Here is a 21,295-nt window from a genome sequence, read left to right on the forward strand (position 1 = left end):
TTGTCCTAAGCACTGGGTGATTTCTGAGTACTCTGCCACTAGAAAGTAAGCTCCATGAGGGCAAGCACTTTTGTTCACCAATGAAACCCAGGTGTCCTGGAACACCATGGGGACCCAAAATTGCTGAATAAATTTGCTTGGCAAATCCATCACCTCAAAATGATAGAGGGCAAGGTACTTGCTCAACAGCAAGTATCACTGAGCAAGGATCCACTGAAGACACAGTGAGCAACTAAGACAGAGAGAATGGCCTTTGTCTCCAACTTTGGCAGAACTCCAGCATTACTGCTATCATCAGCAAATGGTTTATTTTCCAAACTAAACTTATTTCTTTGTCTTATTTTCCATATAGTTTACTTCTGCATGTCAGAATGATTCTGTTTTAGACACTGGCATTGGAACCAAAGGGTCTTTAGTATGCTTTGTATGTCTCCCCCTTGTTTTAAAACATTTATATGTACTACCTTCAAAAGTACATCAGTTTTGGGGCATGAACAAGAAGAAACTAGTGTCAACTGCAACAAAGAAGCCTTGCTACTTCACAGATATAAAAGAAAAGAATCCAGGAGGCCAACCTATACTTCAGAAAAATTTTATCACACCCTTAGATGTCATGACACCATGGCTAGCAAACTGCTGAAACAGAGAAAGGACACTATTTCCCCATGAGGCGATGCTGTTGGTAGGTTTTTGCTTGTTTTTGTTAAAAGCATCAAGGGCATGGCCAAAAACTACCTTCTTATACTTAACAGTAATATACTGTTTTCTTTGCTTGCCCAGTATCAACTCTTCAACTGTTCAGAAAATTAAAAAATAGTTAATTTTCACTAATAATACTCTCCTTTAAAAAAAAAAGATCATGGCAAGGGACTTCCTCGGTGGCACAGTGGTTAAGAATCCACCTGCCAACGCAGGGGACATGGGTTCGAGCCCTTGTCTGGGAAGATCCCACATGCCGCGGAGCAACTAAGCCTGTGCACCACAACTAGTGAGCCTGCGCTCTAGAGCCTGCGAGCCACAACTACTGAGCCCGTGTGCCACAACTACTGAAGCCCACGCGCCTAGAGCCCGTGCTCCACAACAATAGAAGCCACTGCAATGAGAAGCTTGTGCACCTCAACAAAGAGTAGCCCCCGCTCTCTGAAACTAGAGAAAGTCTGCGTGCAGCAACGAAGACCCAACACAGCCATAAATGAATGAATGATCATGGCAAAATGATACAGTCCAAATGCATACTATAACAAAACAAGCCAAGCAGTGAAAATCTACTATCCAAATATTAATGGTTCCAACAATTATCTCCTCTCCCTTGTCCTCAGTTTTCTCACCAGCAAATATACTGTAATAGCATTATCTTAAGAAACATTCTCTTTCAGTCAAACGGGTTATTTCTCTGTTCTCCTTTACAGAAACACTCTTTGAAAGTGTTATCTATGATGGTTCCCTCAATTCCTTCCGTTCCATTCTCTCCTGAACCTGATCCAATCAGAATTTCACTCTTCTACCTCTAACAAAACTGCTTACAAAGGTCTCAAGCAACCCTGGCCCCACAAAATCCTACGGTCAATTCTTAGTCTTCACCTAACTTGACCCGTCTGCAGCATCTAACACAGATGATAATTCCCTCCTTTCTGAAACATTTTCTTCACTTGCCTTCCACATACCACACTCTCTTGGTTTTCCTTCTGCTTCACTGGTCACTCCTTCCTAGTTTCTTATCTTTCATATCTCCAAAGACTTGGAATAAAAAAATGCATCAAGGCTGAATTCCATCTGAGTTCCCCACCATTCCGTATTCCCTTCCTCTGCTGCATTTTTCTCCCCAGAACTTAACACTATAGAACATACCATACACTTCATTTTTTAAAAATAAATTTATTTATTTATTTGTTTTTATACTTGGCTGTGTTGGGATTTCGTTGCTGCGCTCGGGCTTTCTCTAGTTGCGGCGTTTTATTGCTTTATTTTCTGTCTCTACCCATTAGATTATTTCATGAGGGTAAGAATTTTTGTCTGTTTTGTTTAGTGTTGTATTCTCAGTGCATAGAACAGATCTAGCTTATTGTAGGAACTCAAAAAAAATATTTGTTGAATGAGTGAATGAATTAATAACAATAAAAGTGTAAACAGCAAGAGTCATCTTGTACTAGTAACTTAGCAGCCAGATACCCCAATAAGCAAATTATATACATTTCAGTTAATCCTGAAACAACCCTATGAGATCTCTGAGGCACTGTGGGGTGGGGTGGGGTGTTAACATGCCCCAAACACAAACTACTAAGTGGCAGTGCCATGATTCAAACCCAAGTCTGTCCTCTTCAAAGTTAATGCTCTTAATCACTGCACGGTATTATTTTCACTGGAGTACTATTTCGTTGGTTTTGAACTAAATCCAACCCTGCTATTTGAAGAGTCAGCAATCAAGTTTCCTGTAGTTGTAAAATAATCTCCATTTTGTCTGTGAAGACAAACATTCGTTTAGTATCATCAACTTAGAAATTTTAATGGAGATTCTTAAAAAGGAAAGCATTCCACGTTGCCATTTTCAGTGATAACAGTATAAGTGAGAAGACACACTGCTCTCCTTCAAAGTGTTGATGGCAGAACTTCCAACTTCCTCTCTCCCATTTCTATTAAAATCTCAAGCCAATGGTTTCCAAACCTGGCTGAAGAGTCACCTAGGAGCTTTTTGTTTTCTGAAAACAAGATTCCCAGGCCCAACTCCAGAGCAACGAAACCAGAATCTCTAGGAAACAGGGCTCAGGAACCCAGTATTTTTTAAAGCTCTGCAGGAAGCCTTGGTGGTTAGCCAAGTGTGGAAAACACTGGTTAAAAGAACCAAAGCTGGCAAGAAACTAGTACCTCTATCTGAGCATCTGGCTCACTGTTTGACAGTGACCAAGTCTCACTGGTACTGACCTTCTTGGAAAGAGGCACGATGCTGTTGGGTCGAACAAGCCTCCGTTTCTTACAGCTCAGCACAGGACGTGTTCGGGCTGCCACACAGGTGCCATCAGTTGATGAAGAAACTAGATTCAGTCTTTGCTTTTTATGCAACTGTTCCTCAGCATCAGAGCTGTCACCTGGAATGTGGTCTGCCAAGACAGGCTGAAGACTACACAAGGGGAAGGAAGAATATCCACTTCTCAGAAGACGTAAGGAAACAAAGCCTTTAACACTTGTTCAACCACCTCTACTTGCAAACGTTCACAGACACAAACATGTGTTCTAGAGCACACAGAGGTCACCTCTTGATGCTGATGTCTGTTAATCTAAGTGGGTATGCAGTATCTGTGCTTATTTTTAAGGTGCTCTTGGTGGATGTTACTCTACCATGTCTGAAAAATGCAAAAGTCAATAAGTGAACTCAGGTTCTAGTGATTAAGTTCTCTTCTACAACAAAAACATGAATTCTTAAAAGTCTAGAAAATTGCAACTGGTAAGAATATTTTTAATATATATTGAGAATCAGTTCTCCTGTGAAACTTGCCTATTAGGGATGTGTACTCATTGTTCACTTGCAGAAGGATTCCTTGATCTTTCATAAATACAGATTTACAGCCTTTAGGGATCTAATCTGTTCTACAGTAGAGGATTTTATGTACATATTTCTGAGGAATTCTACCAAGACAGGACCAATCACAACGATTCATAATAACTTTAGGACTTTAAATTTTTCTCCATGCTGAGTCGATTTTAGGCCACAGTAACTAACAGGAAAATACATTAGGAGGCTACTTAAAATATACTTGCTACAGTAGGAGGCATGCACAATATTATGAAGTGATAAGGTTTCTGCTTCTTTAAACCAGGGTTACTCCTGGCTAGGGATAACTAAGAGCCTCAAACCCATCTTTAACAAGCCTGCTGAGTATAAGAAGTATGCAGAAGAGATAAAACTTACGTATTAATGACTCCATTGACAGGTCTCAATGCTCCACATGATTTAGTAGACAATGACTCTGAAGGATGACCAGAGGCACCATGGTTTTCCAGTGGCTGAGAAACAGACTCAATCTTAATGAGAAGAAAAATGAAAATATATTATCAACATTTAACCAACAGCACCAGCCTGAAAAGCAGCACCATTTCATTTTAATGAAACACCTAAAATTTCTGATGACCAACTTGAAAAACAACTCATTTATGGAACACATTTAAGTGTTTCTTGGATTTGTGTCTCCTGGGCTGCAGTTCTCACAAATCCCAAATAAATGCATTTTTTGGCCTTAAAAAAACCAAAACCAAAATCACTCATATGACTGAGGAAAAAAGAAAATAATTAAGAGAATCAGCTTTCGAGATTTTGCTTTGGCAAAATTTGGAGAATTTGCTTTGGAGGGAGGGGTTAGGAATTAAGATATTTAACAGACCAAAAGTAGTAAAGTGCCTCCTGACAGGGAAATGACCTAATGACTCCATGGAACAGAAGCACAGCAAAACAATTATATAGTACCAAGAGTCAAGTTTTCAACCTAAGGGTCAAGAAGGGTCCATAAGTTCAGTAGGAAGACAACTAAGAGGAAATTTAAATGTAGTTAATATCTGCTTAACTTCACAGTGTATGCTGGAAGCTTGTTTCCAGAAAACCATACTCTCTCTCACTCTCTCTATATATGTATTTCACCCCTGTGATAAAAGAAATAGAAACAATAAAATGACAATGAATAATAATTACCTAATGCTATCAGGTAGTAACTTTGGACTACACAAATACAGTTGACCCTCAAACAACTTTTGGATTTGAAGTGCAGGGATCCATTTGTACGTGGATATGTTTCAATAGTAAACACTGAAGTACTACACAGTCTGGTTGGCTGAATCGGCAGATGTGGAGGAACTGTGGATAGGGAGGGCTGACTATACATTATACGTGGATTAAATCCCATGTTGTTCAAGAGTCAATTGTATATGCTTAGACTATAAAATGAAAAAAGGGAGGTAGGAAAAAAATATGGAAAACTTGGAATTTCACTATTTCAAAACAAATTATGTATTTACTAGGCTAAAAGGGGTAGGGGCAGCCATGAGATGTCAATCGCATGGAGTGTCTGAGGTATTGGCAATAAAGCCACAGCTCAGTTATCCCTCGGCTCTGGGAGTTGTTGGAATACCACAGAATGGCTGTGGTCTTTGTCTCCTCCTTACACTCAAACTGACTTTGGGGTGTTCTGACGTCCCCTTTCCTGTAACTGCTACCAGTACATACCAAAGCCAATATTTTGAGGCTGAAATTCTATTTATCAGTATTGTTAAATTTCTTTTTTGATCTTTATACCCCCAAGGAGAAAACACCAAAGGATCTGAAGATCTGAGAATAGTCTCAAGAAAGGACAAGAGATTGGGAAGCTAATTTTAAAAATTTAATACAAATTATCCAAAAAGTTAGATCAGGGTATACAAATAGACAAGACACATGAGTAAATTACAATGAGTAAACACTGGGAAAGTGTTCTGTCTTCCTTGTTAGATACCCTGTACATGTACTGTTATATCTTGAACAATTGTATTAGTCAACACCACCAAAATTATGGTAAATTTGGCTCATGTACTCATTGCCTTAAAAGCCACACTGATTTCCTCATGGGAAGTAATGAGTAAGAGTTATAAAGGTGTTCATATCTTCTGACAAAGTATTTTACTCATCAAAATCTATCTTAAAGAAATAACTCGGGCTTCCCTGGTGGCGCAGTGGTTGAGAATCTGCCTGCCAATGCAGGGGACACGGGTTCGAGCCCTGGTCTGGGAAGATCCCACATGCCACGGAGCAACTAAGCCCGTGAGCCACAACTACTGAGCCTGCGCGTCTGAAGCCTGTGCTCCGCAACAGGAGAGGCCGCGACAGTGAGAGGCCCGCGCACCGCGATGAAGAGTGGCCCCCGCTTGCCACAACTGGAGAAAGCCCTTGCACAGAAACGAAGACCCAACACAGCCAAAAATAAATAAATAAATAAATTTATTAAAAAAAAAAAAAAGAAATAACTCAACAAAATATCCCCCCAAATCTTAACACACAAAGCTAGTCACTGCAATGATATGGATCAATAACCTAAATGCTCAACACTTGAGGCATAGTTATAAAATGTGGTACACCAAATCAGAATATTGAAGATAATCATAAAGGATATTTCCTCTTCCTTTACCCAGAAGAATATTTAAATATAGAAAATAATAGGTAGAAATGACTTTGGAAAGGGGCTAAATTCAAAATATTTTTAATACAATTGTGGTGACTAAAAATACATGCACACAGATAATGACAAGGTAAAATTAGTGTTAAAGAGGCAGAATAGAGACTTCACTGGTGGCGCAGTGGTTAAGAATCTGCCTGCCAATGCAGGGGACATGGGTTCGAGCCCTGGTCTGGGAAGATGCCACATGCCGTGGAGCAACAAAGCCCGTGCACCACAACTACTGAGCCTACGCTCTAGAGCCTGGGAGCCACAACTACTGACCCCACGTGCCACAACTACTGAAACCCGCGCGCCTAGAGCCCGTGCTCCACAACAACAGAAGCCACCACAATGAGAAGCCTGCACACCGCAACGAAGAGTAGCCCCTGTTCGCTGCAACTAGAGAAAGCCCACACGCAGCAACCATGACCCAATGCAGCCAAAAATAAATAAACAAATAAAATTTTTTTAAAAAAGAGGCAGAATAGGACTCTTCCGAAGTTTTCTCTACATTTAGATAATATTTTTAACATTAAAAAAACCCCAGATAAACCCAATACCCTCCTGAATGCTAGTGAGGATTTACCATTCAGGGAACACCTCAAAAAGCCCAAACAAATATTATGGTATGACAAAGGACAAAAAGGTTTAAGATTCAGGTTGGTGTTAACTAGGAGATGTGTGACTCCAGCCATGTTACAGCTTTCCTAGATTTCAGAAGTTCTGGTTTAGATGAAAAAGTTTCCTTTCAACATGAAAACGCTGTGACTATGAACTTTTTGGTGTTGATCTGAAGAACTTCTGTCAACTTTATATTCGCTTAAAACAATAGCTTTTAGCATTAAATTATGACAGAGATCTGGTTTATATATCTACATGTTTTACAAGGTGCCACATTTAAGCAACAGGTTGACTCTCATTTGATTAAGATTTATTTTCTAGGGATTATGGAGAACTAACCACCAGGATACCTGTGTCAAGACAAACTGTTGCCATTCTTTAACAAAATCTCATTTCAAAACAAGTTTACTTTTCTTAGCTAATAATCTATCCTTGTTTTTCATGCCTACAGATATATAAGCATATTTAAAGGCCATTAATCTTCAATGTGTATTTTATTATTTTTCTTAGAGGAACTTGGAACTTTCCTGGGGGTAATTCAGCCCCCCAATTAAAATAGAAGTCAACAGGCAAAAAGGTTATTTAAGCACAGAAATGCTTGTCAAGGATACAGAAGCACACAGCAATTAAGAGCATCAAAGTCAGAGAGAAAATGTGCTTGAATTCCAATCCCAACCATACAAGGAGGCACTGAATATTTAGAAGGATCTGCTTAGAAACCTTGGGATATCCTACATGTAATCACCCTGAGATCTAAAGCAGGGCACTGGGGCAACCAGGTTCATCATTCATTCTCAAATTCAAAGAGCTTAAAATATTAACCCCAATCCTCTAATAGTGTTTCATCTAGAAAAAGAAAAACACAACTCACAAACACATGTAATTTTACTTAGAGTTTCTTAAATGCATTCACATTGCCTTAAGAAAAAGTGAACACTCCTTATCTTGCAGTCCAAAAGGCTGCAAAGACAGGGTAGAGAAACATTAACAAACACTTCACAAATATTAAATCCACACACTAATTTAAGCCCGATTGTTATTACTGCAGTGGTTTACATCATTAATATTTTCAGGAAACTAAAGCATGACTCAGTTATTTGCCATCCAATGGAGAACTGTAAATAGGAGTTGTTACAGAGCTTCTCTTGAGTTTTATGTGATGTTCAGATACACTCTGAGGGTACATGCATCCCACAGCCAGAAAAGAGTAGAAAAGCTGAAGTGGTAGGTAGAGTGCTTCTGTAATCCCTCCTTTTTCTAAAGCAGAGCCCCAGGGATTACCTTTTGGGGAAATCTTAGAGTTAAAGGTAGCAAGCAGGGTTACTGAAGTGATTTTTTTCCTTGACTGAAAGGGCCAGATGCATGGAATAACACAGCAATGAGATTCTATTTGTTATTCTTATAAAGTAGGCATCTGTTTGATTCATTACTCCACCCTCTTGGCCAGATCAATTAAGTGTGACAAAGAGCCCTTAAAGAAAAACTAGATTAAATTAAGGTTTATTGGGGGCGGGGGGGGAGTAGATTTTTCTGGGGTCTGAGAACCCATGTTCACTCAATTTGTTTTACTAAAAAGTAGAGAAAGTAAAGGGGTAAAAATCAAAAGGCACACAACTTAAAAACATGTAATAAAATAAATCTCTAGGTGTGTATGCAAGATATGTGTGTATGTATCTTTACTTTAGTCATTCAAGTAACGCCATGCTATAACTGTTTGAAATACCATTTTCCTTAGATGCACCATATTTGTTTGTCTAGAAAATTTAACAGTTCTGTTTTGGTTAGTTATTACCTTTCTGACAAACATTATCAAAATGGAAAGAAAAGGCTAACTGGATGTAAGGAATTCAACTTTCATTTCTGGGTCAAAATGCTCTCCATCTCAATGATACCCAGCATAGTCCTGCTTAAAATTACCAAAATATTGCTGGCCCATAAAGAGTATACCAGTCATTTCCATGAACTAGCACCACGGCCAAGAAACTGTGCTAAAGTGGAAGTGGAACTTTCTGAAAATTCTACTTCCACCAAGTTACTTACCTAGGCTTCAATTTCTGCACATGTAAAATGGGACTATGTGCCTCACTTTCCTATGTCTCTATATTGAGGTCAAAATATAATCTATAATTATATTAAAACAACTTTGGGAGATTAGGTTTGACGTAAATACGCTACCATGGGTAAAACAGATACCTAGTGGGAACCTGCTGTATAGCAAAGGGAGCTCAGCTCGGTGCTCTGTGATGACCTAGATGGGTGGGATGGCAGCGGGAAGGAGGTCCAAGAGAGAGGGGATATATATATACATATAGCTGATCTACTTCACTGTACAGCAGAAACTAACACAACACTGTAAAGCAATTATACTCCAATTAAAAAAAAGACAAGTTAAAAACAAAACTTTGAATTATTCGTTTCTAAAAATGCAACCAGCATAATGCTGTTACAAGTCCAGAGACTACTAAACCTAAGATCTGTATTTACCAACACTGTTGAAAATCTTTCTCTAGAATCTAGAGAAATACGGTAATTGCAAAAACAGCCTTATAAATTCTTACTGTTCAACTTATTTATCCACAGCCCAATTTATTTTAAAAGTCCTAATTGGTAAGTCAGTTTTTTTTTTTAATTTATTTTTATTTATTTATTTTTGGCTGTGTTGGGTCTTCGTTTCTGTGCAAGGGCTTTCTCCAGTTGCGGCAAGTGGGGGCCACTCTTCATTGCGGTGTGCGGGCCTCTCACTATCGTGGCCTCTCTTGTTGCGGAGCACAGGCTCCAGACGCGCAGGCTCAGTAGTTGTGGCTCACGGGCTTAGTCGCTCCGCGGCATGTGGGATCCTCCCAGCCCAGGGCTCGAACCCGTGCCCCCTGCATTGGCAGGCAGATTCTCAACCACTGCGCCACCAGGGAAGCCCAGTCAGTGTTTTTTAATACTGTGGATCAAACGTTCTCCAGCCAGTATCTAACCCTCTACTACTCTCTGTCTCAAAACCCTCGTGGGGGCCAATGCACCATTCATTATCCCTGATGACTGCAAAACTTCAAGGAAAAGAACACTCTTCCCATGTAACCAATGGTAGGAAGATTATACCTTGAATGTTTAAAAAGAAAAATCAATAGCTTACATTTTTGTATGCTTTACTTCTGGGAAAGCATTAGTCCTTCACTTAATAGTTCACTTGTTAACTCCATCAATTCCACAAAGTAAGGAAAGGTAAAAGAATGAGGCTTGGGACTTCCCTGGTGGTGCAGTGGTTAAGAATCCGCCTGCCAATGCAGGGGACACTGGTTCGATCCCTGATCCAGGAAGATCCTACATGCTACGGAGCAATTAAGCCCGTGCGCCACAACTACTGAAGTCCGTGCGCCACAACTACTGAAGCTCACGCGCCCTAGAGCCTGCACACCGCAACTACTGAAGCCCGTGCACCTAGAGCCCGTGTTCTGCAACAAGAGAAGCAACTGCAATGAGAAGTCCACACGCAGCAACGAAGACCCAATGCAGACCAAAAAAATTTTTAAAAGTGAGGCTTATTTTGCAAATAAAAGCAAACACAAATAATGACGTCATTTGTCAAAAGCCACAGAAGCAATGTTTTTGCTAAAACAAACAAAAAACCCCCTCAATTTCAAATCTAGTCTTTTAAAGAATATTTACCCAGTAGTTAAGGAGATGTAAGAAAGTACACATGTATCTGCTCATTTGTGCAACAGAAATATAGGAAGGAAGGATAATGCAAAAACTAATGAAATTGGCTACCTACAGGAGGTGGGAACACAATGGAAAGAAGGTGGAAATAGGAACAGGGCTATAGCCTTTTGTACAGCTTTAATTCTTAGCACAGTAGTAATGTTTCGCATACTCAAAAAATAATAAATATCAACTACTGTGTGTGTGGGCAACAAGAAGTGGAATACTATAGTAACAAAAGAACTTAACTGTATTACAAAATAATTGCATAGTCACACTGAAAGGCGAACTAACCTAAGTACAACTTCGGGGAAACAGTATTTTGACTGTTTATTATAGTGCTAACATACTGTATACAATACTGTACTCTGGTTAGTAAAGATATTTCTCACAGGAGTATGAGCTGGCAATTATGAAACTACTTTATATGGTACTAGGATTGAACAAATAAGTATCAATAAGGAAGGAGGAAGGCTGTGGTGTTAGACTGGTACTAGTATAAACTCATGGTTTTTAGTGTATATACAGATGGGTGGGTAACAAAATATATGCGTGTGTATGCATGTAGCAGCATACATATATATATATTTACTAGCTTTGTTGAGAAGTCCTAGATAGAAGCAATGACACCAAGTAGCAATGAGCACAACTAGTACCCAGATCTTGGTTTCAAAACGCTGTTCTCGGGGCTTCCCTGGTGGCGCAGCGGTTGAGAATCGGCCTGCCAATGCAGGGGACACGGGTTCGAGTCCTGGTCTGGCAAGATCCCACATGCCGTGGAGCAACTGGGCCCGTGAGCCACAATTACTGAGCCTGCACGTCTGGAGCCTGTGCTCCGCAACAAGAGAGGCCCGCACACCGTGATGAAGAGTGGTCCCTGCTTGCCGCAACTGGAGAAAGCCCTTGCACAGAAACGAAGACCCAACACAGCCATAATTAATTAATTAATTAATTAATTAATTAATTTAAAAAACAAAAAAAACCCCTGTTCTCCAATAAAAAGAAGCAGGGCTGGAACAGGTAAAATACAAGATGAGCCTGGAACATTGTGGGGTGCCAGAAAGTGAGTGCTCAAAAAACATGGGGCGGGCACGTTGAAAGGACACAGACGCCAATCTGAAAGAGGTCCCAATGCCAAAAGTTGAGACAACTGCAACTGAATAACTACTAATAGTAGATTATAATCCATAACATAAAATTAATATCCATAAAACCATCCTGAAATAAATAACCGATTGATGGACGAAATAAATGGGGGAGAAAAGACAGCTCTCCCTAACAGAATTCCAATGAACAAATGTAGAAAACAGAAAATCACCATTTAGTAAACACCACAGCAATAATTATTGCAGTAATTTTGCAGGAAAAATCCACCAGTAGATGATAAAACTGTGGATTAAAGTATAATGAGCAACAGAAAAATGCATAGTATCCCCCCATGAGATAGTCATTTATTACAAAGGGAAAAATACTAACTTTACAGTGGAGAAACCTGGCAGGCATCACATTAACCAAGTGAAAAAGCTATCACCATCATCTTGTACCCCTAATATGGTATACTGAGAAGGGCACAGTATCACTTCTGTGGAATTACTGCAAAAAATGCATAACCTTTAACGAAAAAACGTCTGGCAACTCCATTCTGAGGAACATTACACATAATAACTTACCAATACTCTTGTGTCAAGGTCATGAAAGACAAAAACTGAGGTGCTCTCACACACTGGAAGAGACTTTAAAGAGATATGACAACTATATGGAATGTGGAACTCTGGACCAAAAAAAGGCGGCATAAATGAGAAAATAAGTGAAACTGGAATAAAATCTGTAGTCCGTATCAATGTTAATTCCTAGTTTTGACACTGAACAATGGTTATGCAAGCTGTTAACACTAGGGGAAGCAGGGGAAGGATATGTGGGGACTCTTGTGTACTGCTTTTGCAACTTTTCTGTTAAGTCTAAAATCAAATTTCATTCATCACAAATCTACTTTTCCTTAGATCAAATTACTTAAAACAAGAAATGTTAATACTCATAAAAGCCCGTGACCTTTTGAGAAAAGTAAAAATATGAAAGAAATAAATTAAAAGTGGTCTTGGAATTCAGAAGAAAAATGAGACAAATAGGAAAAGGGAAGGAATCATGACGAGGGAATTGAGCTAGGCTCTAAGGAAACAGAAGATTACAAAAAATGACAGCTTTATCCTCATTACAGAATTAAAGGGGTAACTCAAACACCATTTTCAACATCTTTGTGAGTCAAACCTCTAGTCCGACCCTTCCATTTTATAGTGGCCCAGAAAGGTTACCTTACTTATCAAAGTTATCGGAGCCACATGGTCTCCTAATTCCCAGGAATATTCCATAATGTCACACTTGCTCTGGCTGTGCTGTCTTGAGAGTTAGAAGCTGCTTTTAAATTTTAAAGTCAGCTACACAACTGCATGAGGGGCCATGTGGTGCCGTATTCAGGAATTCAGAGCTTAAAATGCCAGAGGTGATAAAAGGGGATACAACCCCTTCCTTCAGCCAATGCAAGGATCCTTATTATAGAGAATAAACTATGCTGAAGCTACACCTCAAATTCTCACTCATTTTCCCTTTTCTGTCTTTTATACTTACCAATTTATCATTCCCATGATCTGTCTTCACCTCAGAACTAAGTGGAAGAAATAAGTCTGTTGTGTGCTCTGGGGGAGGCGCCTCTCCAAGAACTATCAACCCCTGCAGGACAGAGAGAAAAACAGCTTAAGTGGTGTAAGCTACAAATTTAATTTAGGAGTTAATATCAAGAGTTAGGGGCGGGGGGGGGGGGCCTCTGGTTTACCAGAGGCCTTTTCCTTTATCCTATGGTTCTGAAACAAAATATACCACCAGCAGCTTTGCTCTTCCAAGAGTGATTTCAACAAAAGGCCCTAGCAGTAGCCATGAATACCGCCTAAGACTCAAACCCAAGCTTCCCCTTTCTTCCACTTGAATGTTCGGACCTACATGGCTTGTAGCATCTTTTATTCACATCTTTCAGATCTGGGATCTTTATCAGAGTATGGTATTTTACACTATATCACCAACCAGACTATACCATATTAACAATAGCAATGCAGTTTTTCTACTTAACTTGACCAAACATGTGGCTTAAGGATGACCAAACTAGAAGTGCTATAATTATAAATGATGAGCTAAACCAGCTCTCCTGAGCAACCACAACCACCGGGTGAAACAAAGCTGGAACAGTCTCTACGGTAAGTATCTTAGAAATCAAAAACTTAAAACTGTTCCAAAGACACCTGTTTCTCACAAGCATAAGCATTACTCCAGATTAGGTTCCTGCTTGACAATTTCAAGTTCAGATTTTACATTCATCCCAGAAAATAAAAAATGTAAAAAGAAATTTTAAATGACTCCACAAATCCTCTCCTTAGCCAGCATGGGCCCAGCTTGGTGAAGGCAGAAGTTAGCTTACTATGAAAAATAAACAAAAACCACAGACATGAATCTCCCATGAACACAAGTAGAGGTGACCAAAATCCAGTTATGACACTGGAACAGAAAGACTGGGATGCAAGTGCTCTTTGGTTCTCTTTCTCTGGTCTAGAAAATAAGGAGATCTGACTGATAAGAAGCTCTTAATGGAAATTTTGTATTAGAATCACTTGGGGGAAACGTTATCAAACTATACCTGCCCAGGTCCAACATCAAATCTACTCACAATCTCTGAGGTGGGGAGCTGGGTATTCTGTTTTTAAAAAGCTTCCCTGGTAAGTCTTAATGCAAGCTCTAAATTGAAAAATACTAGACTCAATCATCTTGACTCAGCATCAGAATCCCCCAACGAACATCCTAAAATATATCAACAGATTTCAGGGCCTAAAGACTTTGACTTATCAATTTGAGCTCCCTAGGCCATTATGACATAGGCTCTTGTGAGCCAATGAACCAGAGGATCCTGTCCCTGGGGTTATTTCTAAGACAAAAATCTCCGTGAAATAGGAGATGTAAGAGATGGGGGGTCCGGTGGTGGTTAAGAAGGAACAATGGAATTTCACCTCAGTTTAAAAGGGAAGAAAAACAGGACCTCCCCACCCGCCCCCCCGCCGTAAAAGAAACAACAAGTTACCTATTCTGGAATAAGACTATACCTAGGCTATGCAGAAAATGAAGCAGAGACTCCGCAGAAAGAGGGAGAGGTTATTAAGAAAGCAAGAAACATTTGCCCTAGCTGCAAAATATTTTCTTGTTTCAATCAGAAGCATAAAATAGACCTCACAAACTTTTCCATTTCAAAGTAAAAACTGTTTGTAAAAAGCAGCTATTTTGTACAACATTCCCTTCTCAGAATATTGCATTCAACATCTTCTCTGCTTAAGAGCCTAAACCACCTCCCCATCTCCTATATAAAGCTAGTCCAAACTCATCTTGGAAAAGTCCATAATCCGTCCCTACCTTATTTATCTATTTCCAACTACTTTCTCCAAATATTGTTACACTAACCGCATTATCTCCTAGAAAATGTCTGAATATATATGAAGTTGTTGTTGAGAGCTGGGAGTTATTACAAAGTAGTAGGTAAAGAAATGCAACTAAAGGTTACAATACTACCCACTACCTGTTCTTATGTCTTTGTTTATATTGATTCTGCCCTTTTCTTACATTTATCTATCCAAAAGGTTATGCTTCAAAAAGCTTGTCAAGGCCAAGTCCCACCTCCTTCCAAGAAAATGTCCCTGGTTAACTGAGCCCCTTATTTTCTTTATCCACTTTGCCAGACTTCCTAAAGCATCGTGATTTTATCTTACATTCTGTATATTTAAATCTCATTTCCACAGCAGAATCTTAGGCCAAATTATTTATTTCATTTATTGTTGCCTCAATTTGTCATTTAAATGTTAGCTAATGGTAAGATCCTTGAGGACTTAGACAAAATACAAATATATTCGAATCTCCCGTATTCCCTAGCAGAGTTATACACCAAGAAAGGAAATGCATAATAATTATTTTTTGAGTTTTATGTTAAAAACTTTTTGCCCTTGAACAAGAAAATATTAAGTTTATATTAATTATAGCTAGGAGCCTAAATAAATCCAACTATTAGGTATAAAGTTACTCCCTCAATTTTTCTTAGGTGAGAAGGTAAGTCAGGATAAAACAGCCAATATTTTCCAAAGGGAAATTTTTCTCCTTAAACTACCAAATAATTTCTAAAAAACACCTGAGAGACTACAAAGACACCCTCCTGTGAAAGCTTTAAAAGACCTAGTAGGGACCATTTATTCTCCATCATTTTATAGACCCAGGGAGGATGCAGGTCGAAGGTCATGTCAATAGGCCAATCTGTGGCAGAACTAGGGATAAAAGCTGGGTTAGTTAGACCCAGCTAATCTTTGTTTTGGCTTTCATTCATTCAAATCAAGCCATCGTGTCTCCATTCATCAAACATTTTTTAGGTGCTGGGGGTACAGGAAAAGAAAGAAGACATATCCTTCTCCCTACTCCTAACCAAACTCATCCCTCAAAGTGCTTACAATTCTAATACTGGGACAAAGACAGAGTATCAACAATATGAGTAAGTAAAATTTACGTTGCACATTAGAAAGTGTTAAATGCTAAAAAACTAAAGGACAGTGAGAGGATAATAAAGTGGGAGTAGGCACTCTTTCATATTAGGCGGTCAGGGTAAAATGCACCAAGAAGGTGATGTCTGAGCAAATACTGGAAAGAAACTTGGGAACAAACTTTGGGAATATCTGCAGGAAGAGCTAATGCAACAGTTTCAAGGTTGGAGCCAGCTTGATAACTTTAAGAACTGGAAGGAATTTGGTATGGCTGAAGGAAAATGAATGAGTGGAGTCTGAGGCAGAAGCTCAAGGCAGAGGAGGTAAGCGGGGTGCAGGGCCTTGTAACTCCCTGTCTTTCAGCTTTTATGTCCAGATGGTAAATCACTGGAGAGTTTCAAGCAGTAGGGAGCAATGATCTGACTTATGGTTTAAAAGGATCAATTTGCTATTGTGTTGACATGTGGATGAGTGGATAGTAAATAGAGGAGCAGAAAGAACCGCTGTTGGATCAAAGTGGTTGGATTCTGGATATATATATATATTTGAAGACAGAATCAATCAGTTATGCAAATATGCTTCTTGGGATGTGAGGGAAGAGAACAGTCAGAGAGTCAGTAAAGGTTTCTGGCCTCTGCAACAATAGAGCTCCTATTAATCTGTTGAAAGGTCTTTTCAATGTGCATTAGTTTTAATCAAATCTATTTTTGCAAATATTTACTCAAGTGCTATGCTGATTCATATGTTACCATTCACCCATGCATTCTTTCCCTGACCCCCAAAACTCTTGTTTGTTCATTGTAGCATACAAAACCAACCATTAAATCCTTTATACTGTACCTCATACCAAAAAGGATGAAAGCAACTAAAAGGAAGATGAGCAAATAAAAAGCATAGGAACAGCTAAAATCTGTTCATTCAGCTGACATTTATTGAGTGTCTACCACATGCTGGGTGGTGTGAAACCCTAAGAATAAGAAAATAAATAAAATACATTCCACTCACAAGGAGCTTACTACCTTCGTCTACCTCAGACAGACAGGCAGGCAAAGTATTACAATGACAGTGCTATAACAGAAGTTTAGAGAAGATGACGTGAGAGCAGAAAAGACGAAGAGCTTAAGGAAGAGACTGATGGAAGTAAGGCTTTATGGAGAGGTCTACATGATTACTTAAATTTTCCTAAAATATACTTAATAAATATAGTTAATAATCACGAAAGGAAAGGTCATTATTAGCAAAGAAAACTCCATGAAGTTCCACTCCACACTTGTCATGGCAACCCCAAGCTGGGATTCCCTAGCATTCGGGGTTTATACTGGGTCAACATTACACGGCTGTGGCATTAGCCACAAGCAGCAATAACCTCAAGGCTGCTGCACTCTAAAGCCAAGGTTAAAAGGCCAGGAGAGTCTCCCCACCCTTCACTATCACTTCCTAAAGTCAGAACCAGGACCATGCCTGGATTGTCCAGGCCTAGAGAACTAAACACTAGAGAACACAGGACTACAGAAATTGGGAAGGGTCACAGCTGCATGAAGTCGTAACACATCCTTATAAATTATTCCTCTCTGGAAATACAAATCTGTCCTACATTAAAAAAAGGAAAAAAAAATGAAGTAAAACTAAAAAAGGAAGAAATGGTAGAAGAAACTGTGCTAAGCCTGATTATAAAACAGGGCCAAAGCAAGCAAGCAAAAAGGAAAGAAAAGAAAAAAATAAGTTGTACACTTGGGTCAACTGCTTTCCCTTTACCAATTTCAGGTAACAAATGGAGTCAAAGTACAAGGAAAAAAAACAAAACCACCTCTTCATCTGTAAAACAAAAATTAAGGTGCAATTTCACATACTCACTTTCCTACTTCATTCTAAATAGATCAAGCTTTCCTACCCACCTTAAGATAAATCAGTGACCTCACTGTAAACCAGCACCACAAGATCGTCCTGGGCTACCTAGACAAGACGTGGCTATCCATAATGCCTTATAACCCTATGAAGATGGAAACTTCAACTGCTTTACATCAATTCTGAAGACAGGTATTCTAGGTTACTGCTATTCTCATTCAGCAGCTTTTCTATCCACAAGTTTCATTGTTCTTCCATCTCTCATTCCCAGTAACATTTCCATCTTTAGTTAGCAGGCGCTGTGTAATCTGACAGATCAGTCAAAAGAAGGGATAAAAAAATAATATAATGTTTTGTACTAGACACGGATGTTGAAGATTGTGTGTTAAGAGAAAGACTGCGTGTTAAGAGAAAGAAGTCTCCTTTAGCAACAGAACCCTCTAGGTCCCTGTGCCTTCCCCCTCAGTTTTATTTACCAGGTGTGAAATTTCAATAAATATGCTCAAGAGAAATGATGAAAAGGATACAACAGCAGAATATGTTAGACAGAAAATGCTTTGGGGTCAGATAAATAGCCCTGAGTTCAAATTTAGCTCTGCTTCTTACAAGCCTGTAAGCTGTTGCTTTGTGCATTAAATAACACACATGAATGTACCTGTATATAGTCCACACTCAAGGTACAGACACTGTTTTCCTTTCTCATTCTAAGACATGGGAACAACTTTTTTAAAAAAGCTGACTGAATATGAAAGTTAAAACACAACAGTGTTCCAGATGGTATGTCTTAGTTTAACTGAAATCACTTCTTAGTGGCACATAACAATGGTGCAGCTTACAATCAACAGCATCTTTGAGTCTATGAAATACAGTAGTTTTATAATGAGGAACTAATATAAACATATATAAACACACAGTACGTATAATTTTATATATAAATATATATATATAAAATAGATAAAGCAACAAATATGACTGACTACCATTCTAATAATCTCAGTTGTTACTAAGAGACTCTAGTTCTCAAATATGAAAATTCTCTCTTAACTATTGGCTATAAAAAACCAGACACTGAAGAGGTGTCCATGACAGAGGAAGACTGTTTTTCTCCTCAGGATAGGCATATCCAGTCATCTCCCAGATATTCTTTATCAACATTCCAGCTCATATTCTACAAATATCACTTAATTTTCTTTGTGAAAAAGAGCTAAGCATAATAATGTTTACCATCCTTGGTGAATATTTTTAGATTTAATTCCTCATTTGCGCTAGCTAACTTTTAAAGTTAGGATTTAATGTGTTCCCTATCCTAAAGGAACAAATTATTATTATTATTTTTTAAGGTAAGTCCTCTGGACTTTGCCCTCAATTATAATATGTTCTACCGAACTTCTGGAGAATTACATATAAGTCCATTTGGGGAAGAAGCTCAAAGAATGCTCCAGTGAAATGTTTGGAATAAAAGCTTACATAATATATAAGGGAGGCTGCCGGACTTTTACTTCAAACTCTTACCCTTTTGTTCATCTTGTCAGTTAGTCATCCTTTAACTCTTGGTCTACTAATTAATTTAATGTATGCAGTTCATGGTATATAGCAATTTTCTTAAGGCTTTGACCAGCTCTAAGGCAGGACAAAAACGTTGTGACACTTATTTTTAGGAGCAGTAGATACTTCATCTAGACCCACATGTTCAGTCAGGGAGGTCAGGGAGGTCACTGCATCAAGCTAACACAATAAGTACCTTGCAAGAACATAAGCACCAAGAAAGAAGGATTTTTATTTACCACTGTGACCCCACCAAGGAGAACAGTGCTGGTACACAGCAGTCACTCAACTATTTACTGAATGGATTTCTTTTCCATGTACATTTATCCCCCAGTCAAACTCCAAATAAGCACAGGACATTTTTCAGAAGAAAAACTATACAAGTATCACTGTTAAAGATAAAAGCTGTATTATTAAGAGTCAGTCCACTGCAAGCAGGAGAACAAAGGAAAATGAAATCACCAGTGTCTAATCTTGCCTGAATGATCTTTCAGGAAAAACTTTATTCTTCCTCAAGAAAGCAAGGGAAGCTTAGCAGTAAAACAGAAACGCATCTAAGTAAAAAAAATAAGATGAAAATACTGTCATCACCACTTTTCCATAAATATAACAAACATGCAGGTATGGTCAATGGCTTATATTAAATAGTGCCTTTTTTTAAATGTTCCTTGTTAGCCCAGATATTCAAACTGTTTTGTTCTAAACCCATGAGCTAATCTAACATTATATTCTAACAGTGTTGTCTGCATTATGCTAAGTAACACCAGGCTCTTAAACAAATTAAACCGCTATATCAGATCATATTAAACCATTCTCTCTGACATAGTTAAGAGTTACTGAGGGATGGGGAAAAGGGGATAATGATAGTTTTTAGCTGAGCTGAAAAAGACCAGACACTTATCCCTTACCTTATTAGCACGTATCTGTTTGTAAATATCTGTTTGCTGCCGAATTCGATATTCCAAGTCAGAAACATGAGCCTGAAGCCAGTTCCAGCGGCTGACAATAGCTGCTCGGTCTGCAGCCCATCTCCATTCTGACCTGCGCCTCCTAAAAGGAAATAAACTGAGTGAAATCCAAGAGTAGCAGCAACATTTATACTAAATGGGAGTGGGACGGTTTTAACGTCTAAATGCCCTTATACAGACCAACTCTAGTGTCAAGAAAAACTTAAGACTATATGTATGTGTATGTATGTATGTCACAGGACACACGTGGATAAAACTCTTCACATAGATACTTCCCAAATTAACTAGCTGAAACTGCCTTCTAAGTATCCTGATCCTGTCTGTGGCAAACAGTTTTTCTGAATTGCTTTAATTTCTCAGGAGATAGAAATATTTTCTACTTTAAGACACATAAAGAACAAAGATTACGTATCTACATAGAAAATCCAAGACACTGCAAATTATAAACCTAACCAAGAATTCAGCAAAGTTGCCGAGTAAAGATCAACATACCAAAATTAATAGTGTTTCCAAGTGCCAACAAGTAGAAAAGACTCATTTTTTTTAAACAGAACTATTTACAACACTAACAAATGCTAATATTATACACAAAAGATCTTTGCAGAGAAAATAATAAAACCAAAAGACCAACATAAATGGTGAGATAGATTTTTTAAGATGGCAATTTTCATATCTACCTACAAATTCAAATAAGCGCCAATCAAATCTCCCATAGGGTTTTTGTTTGTTTGACTGAGCTGCACGGCTTATGGGATCTTAGTTCCCCAACCAGGGATTGAACCCGGGGCCTCCGCAGTGAGAGCGCGAAGTCCTAACCACTGGGCTGCCAGGGAATTCCCCCACCACAGGGTCGTTACTGGAAACTTACAAACATCCAAAAATCCACAATGGTGGAGGGGAG

General features: G+C 38.8%; 1 protein-coding gene across 6 annotated transcripts in view; it reads right to left on the reverse strand.

Annotated features, from left to right (window-relative positions):
* Positions 1-21,295, reverse strand: part of KANSL1 (KAT8 regulatory NSL complex subunit 1) — a 187,607-nt gene that overhangs the window by 42,169 nt on the left and 124,143 nt on the right. For 5 of the 6 annotated variants that reach the window (XM_057536031.1, XM_057536028.1, XM_007175818.3 and 2 more), the window contains 4 exons: positions 20,335-20,476; positions 13,107-13,208; positions 3,905-4,017; positions 2,920-3,115 (listed from right to left, as the gene is read on the reverse strand). In XM_057536031.1, coding sequence (XP_057392014.1) covers positions 2,920-3,115; positions 3,905-4,017; positions 13,107-13,208; positions 20,335-20,476 — 553 coding nt within the window. The remainder of the gene's footprint in view (positions 1-2,919; positions 3,116-3,904; positions 4,018-13,106; positions 13,209-20,334; positions 20,477-21,295) is intronic. The other variant, XM_057536029.1, reaches the window with a different exon arrangement.

The sequence above is a fragment of the Balaenoptera acutorostrata genome, chromosome 20 (genome assembly GCF_949987535.1).
Source record: "Balaenoptera acutorostrata chromosome 20, mBalAcu1.1, whole genome shotgun sequence".
NCBI lineage: Eukaryota > Metazoa > Chordata > Mammalia > Artiodactyla > Balaenopteridae > Balaenoptera > Balaenoptera acutorostrata.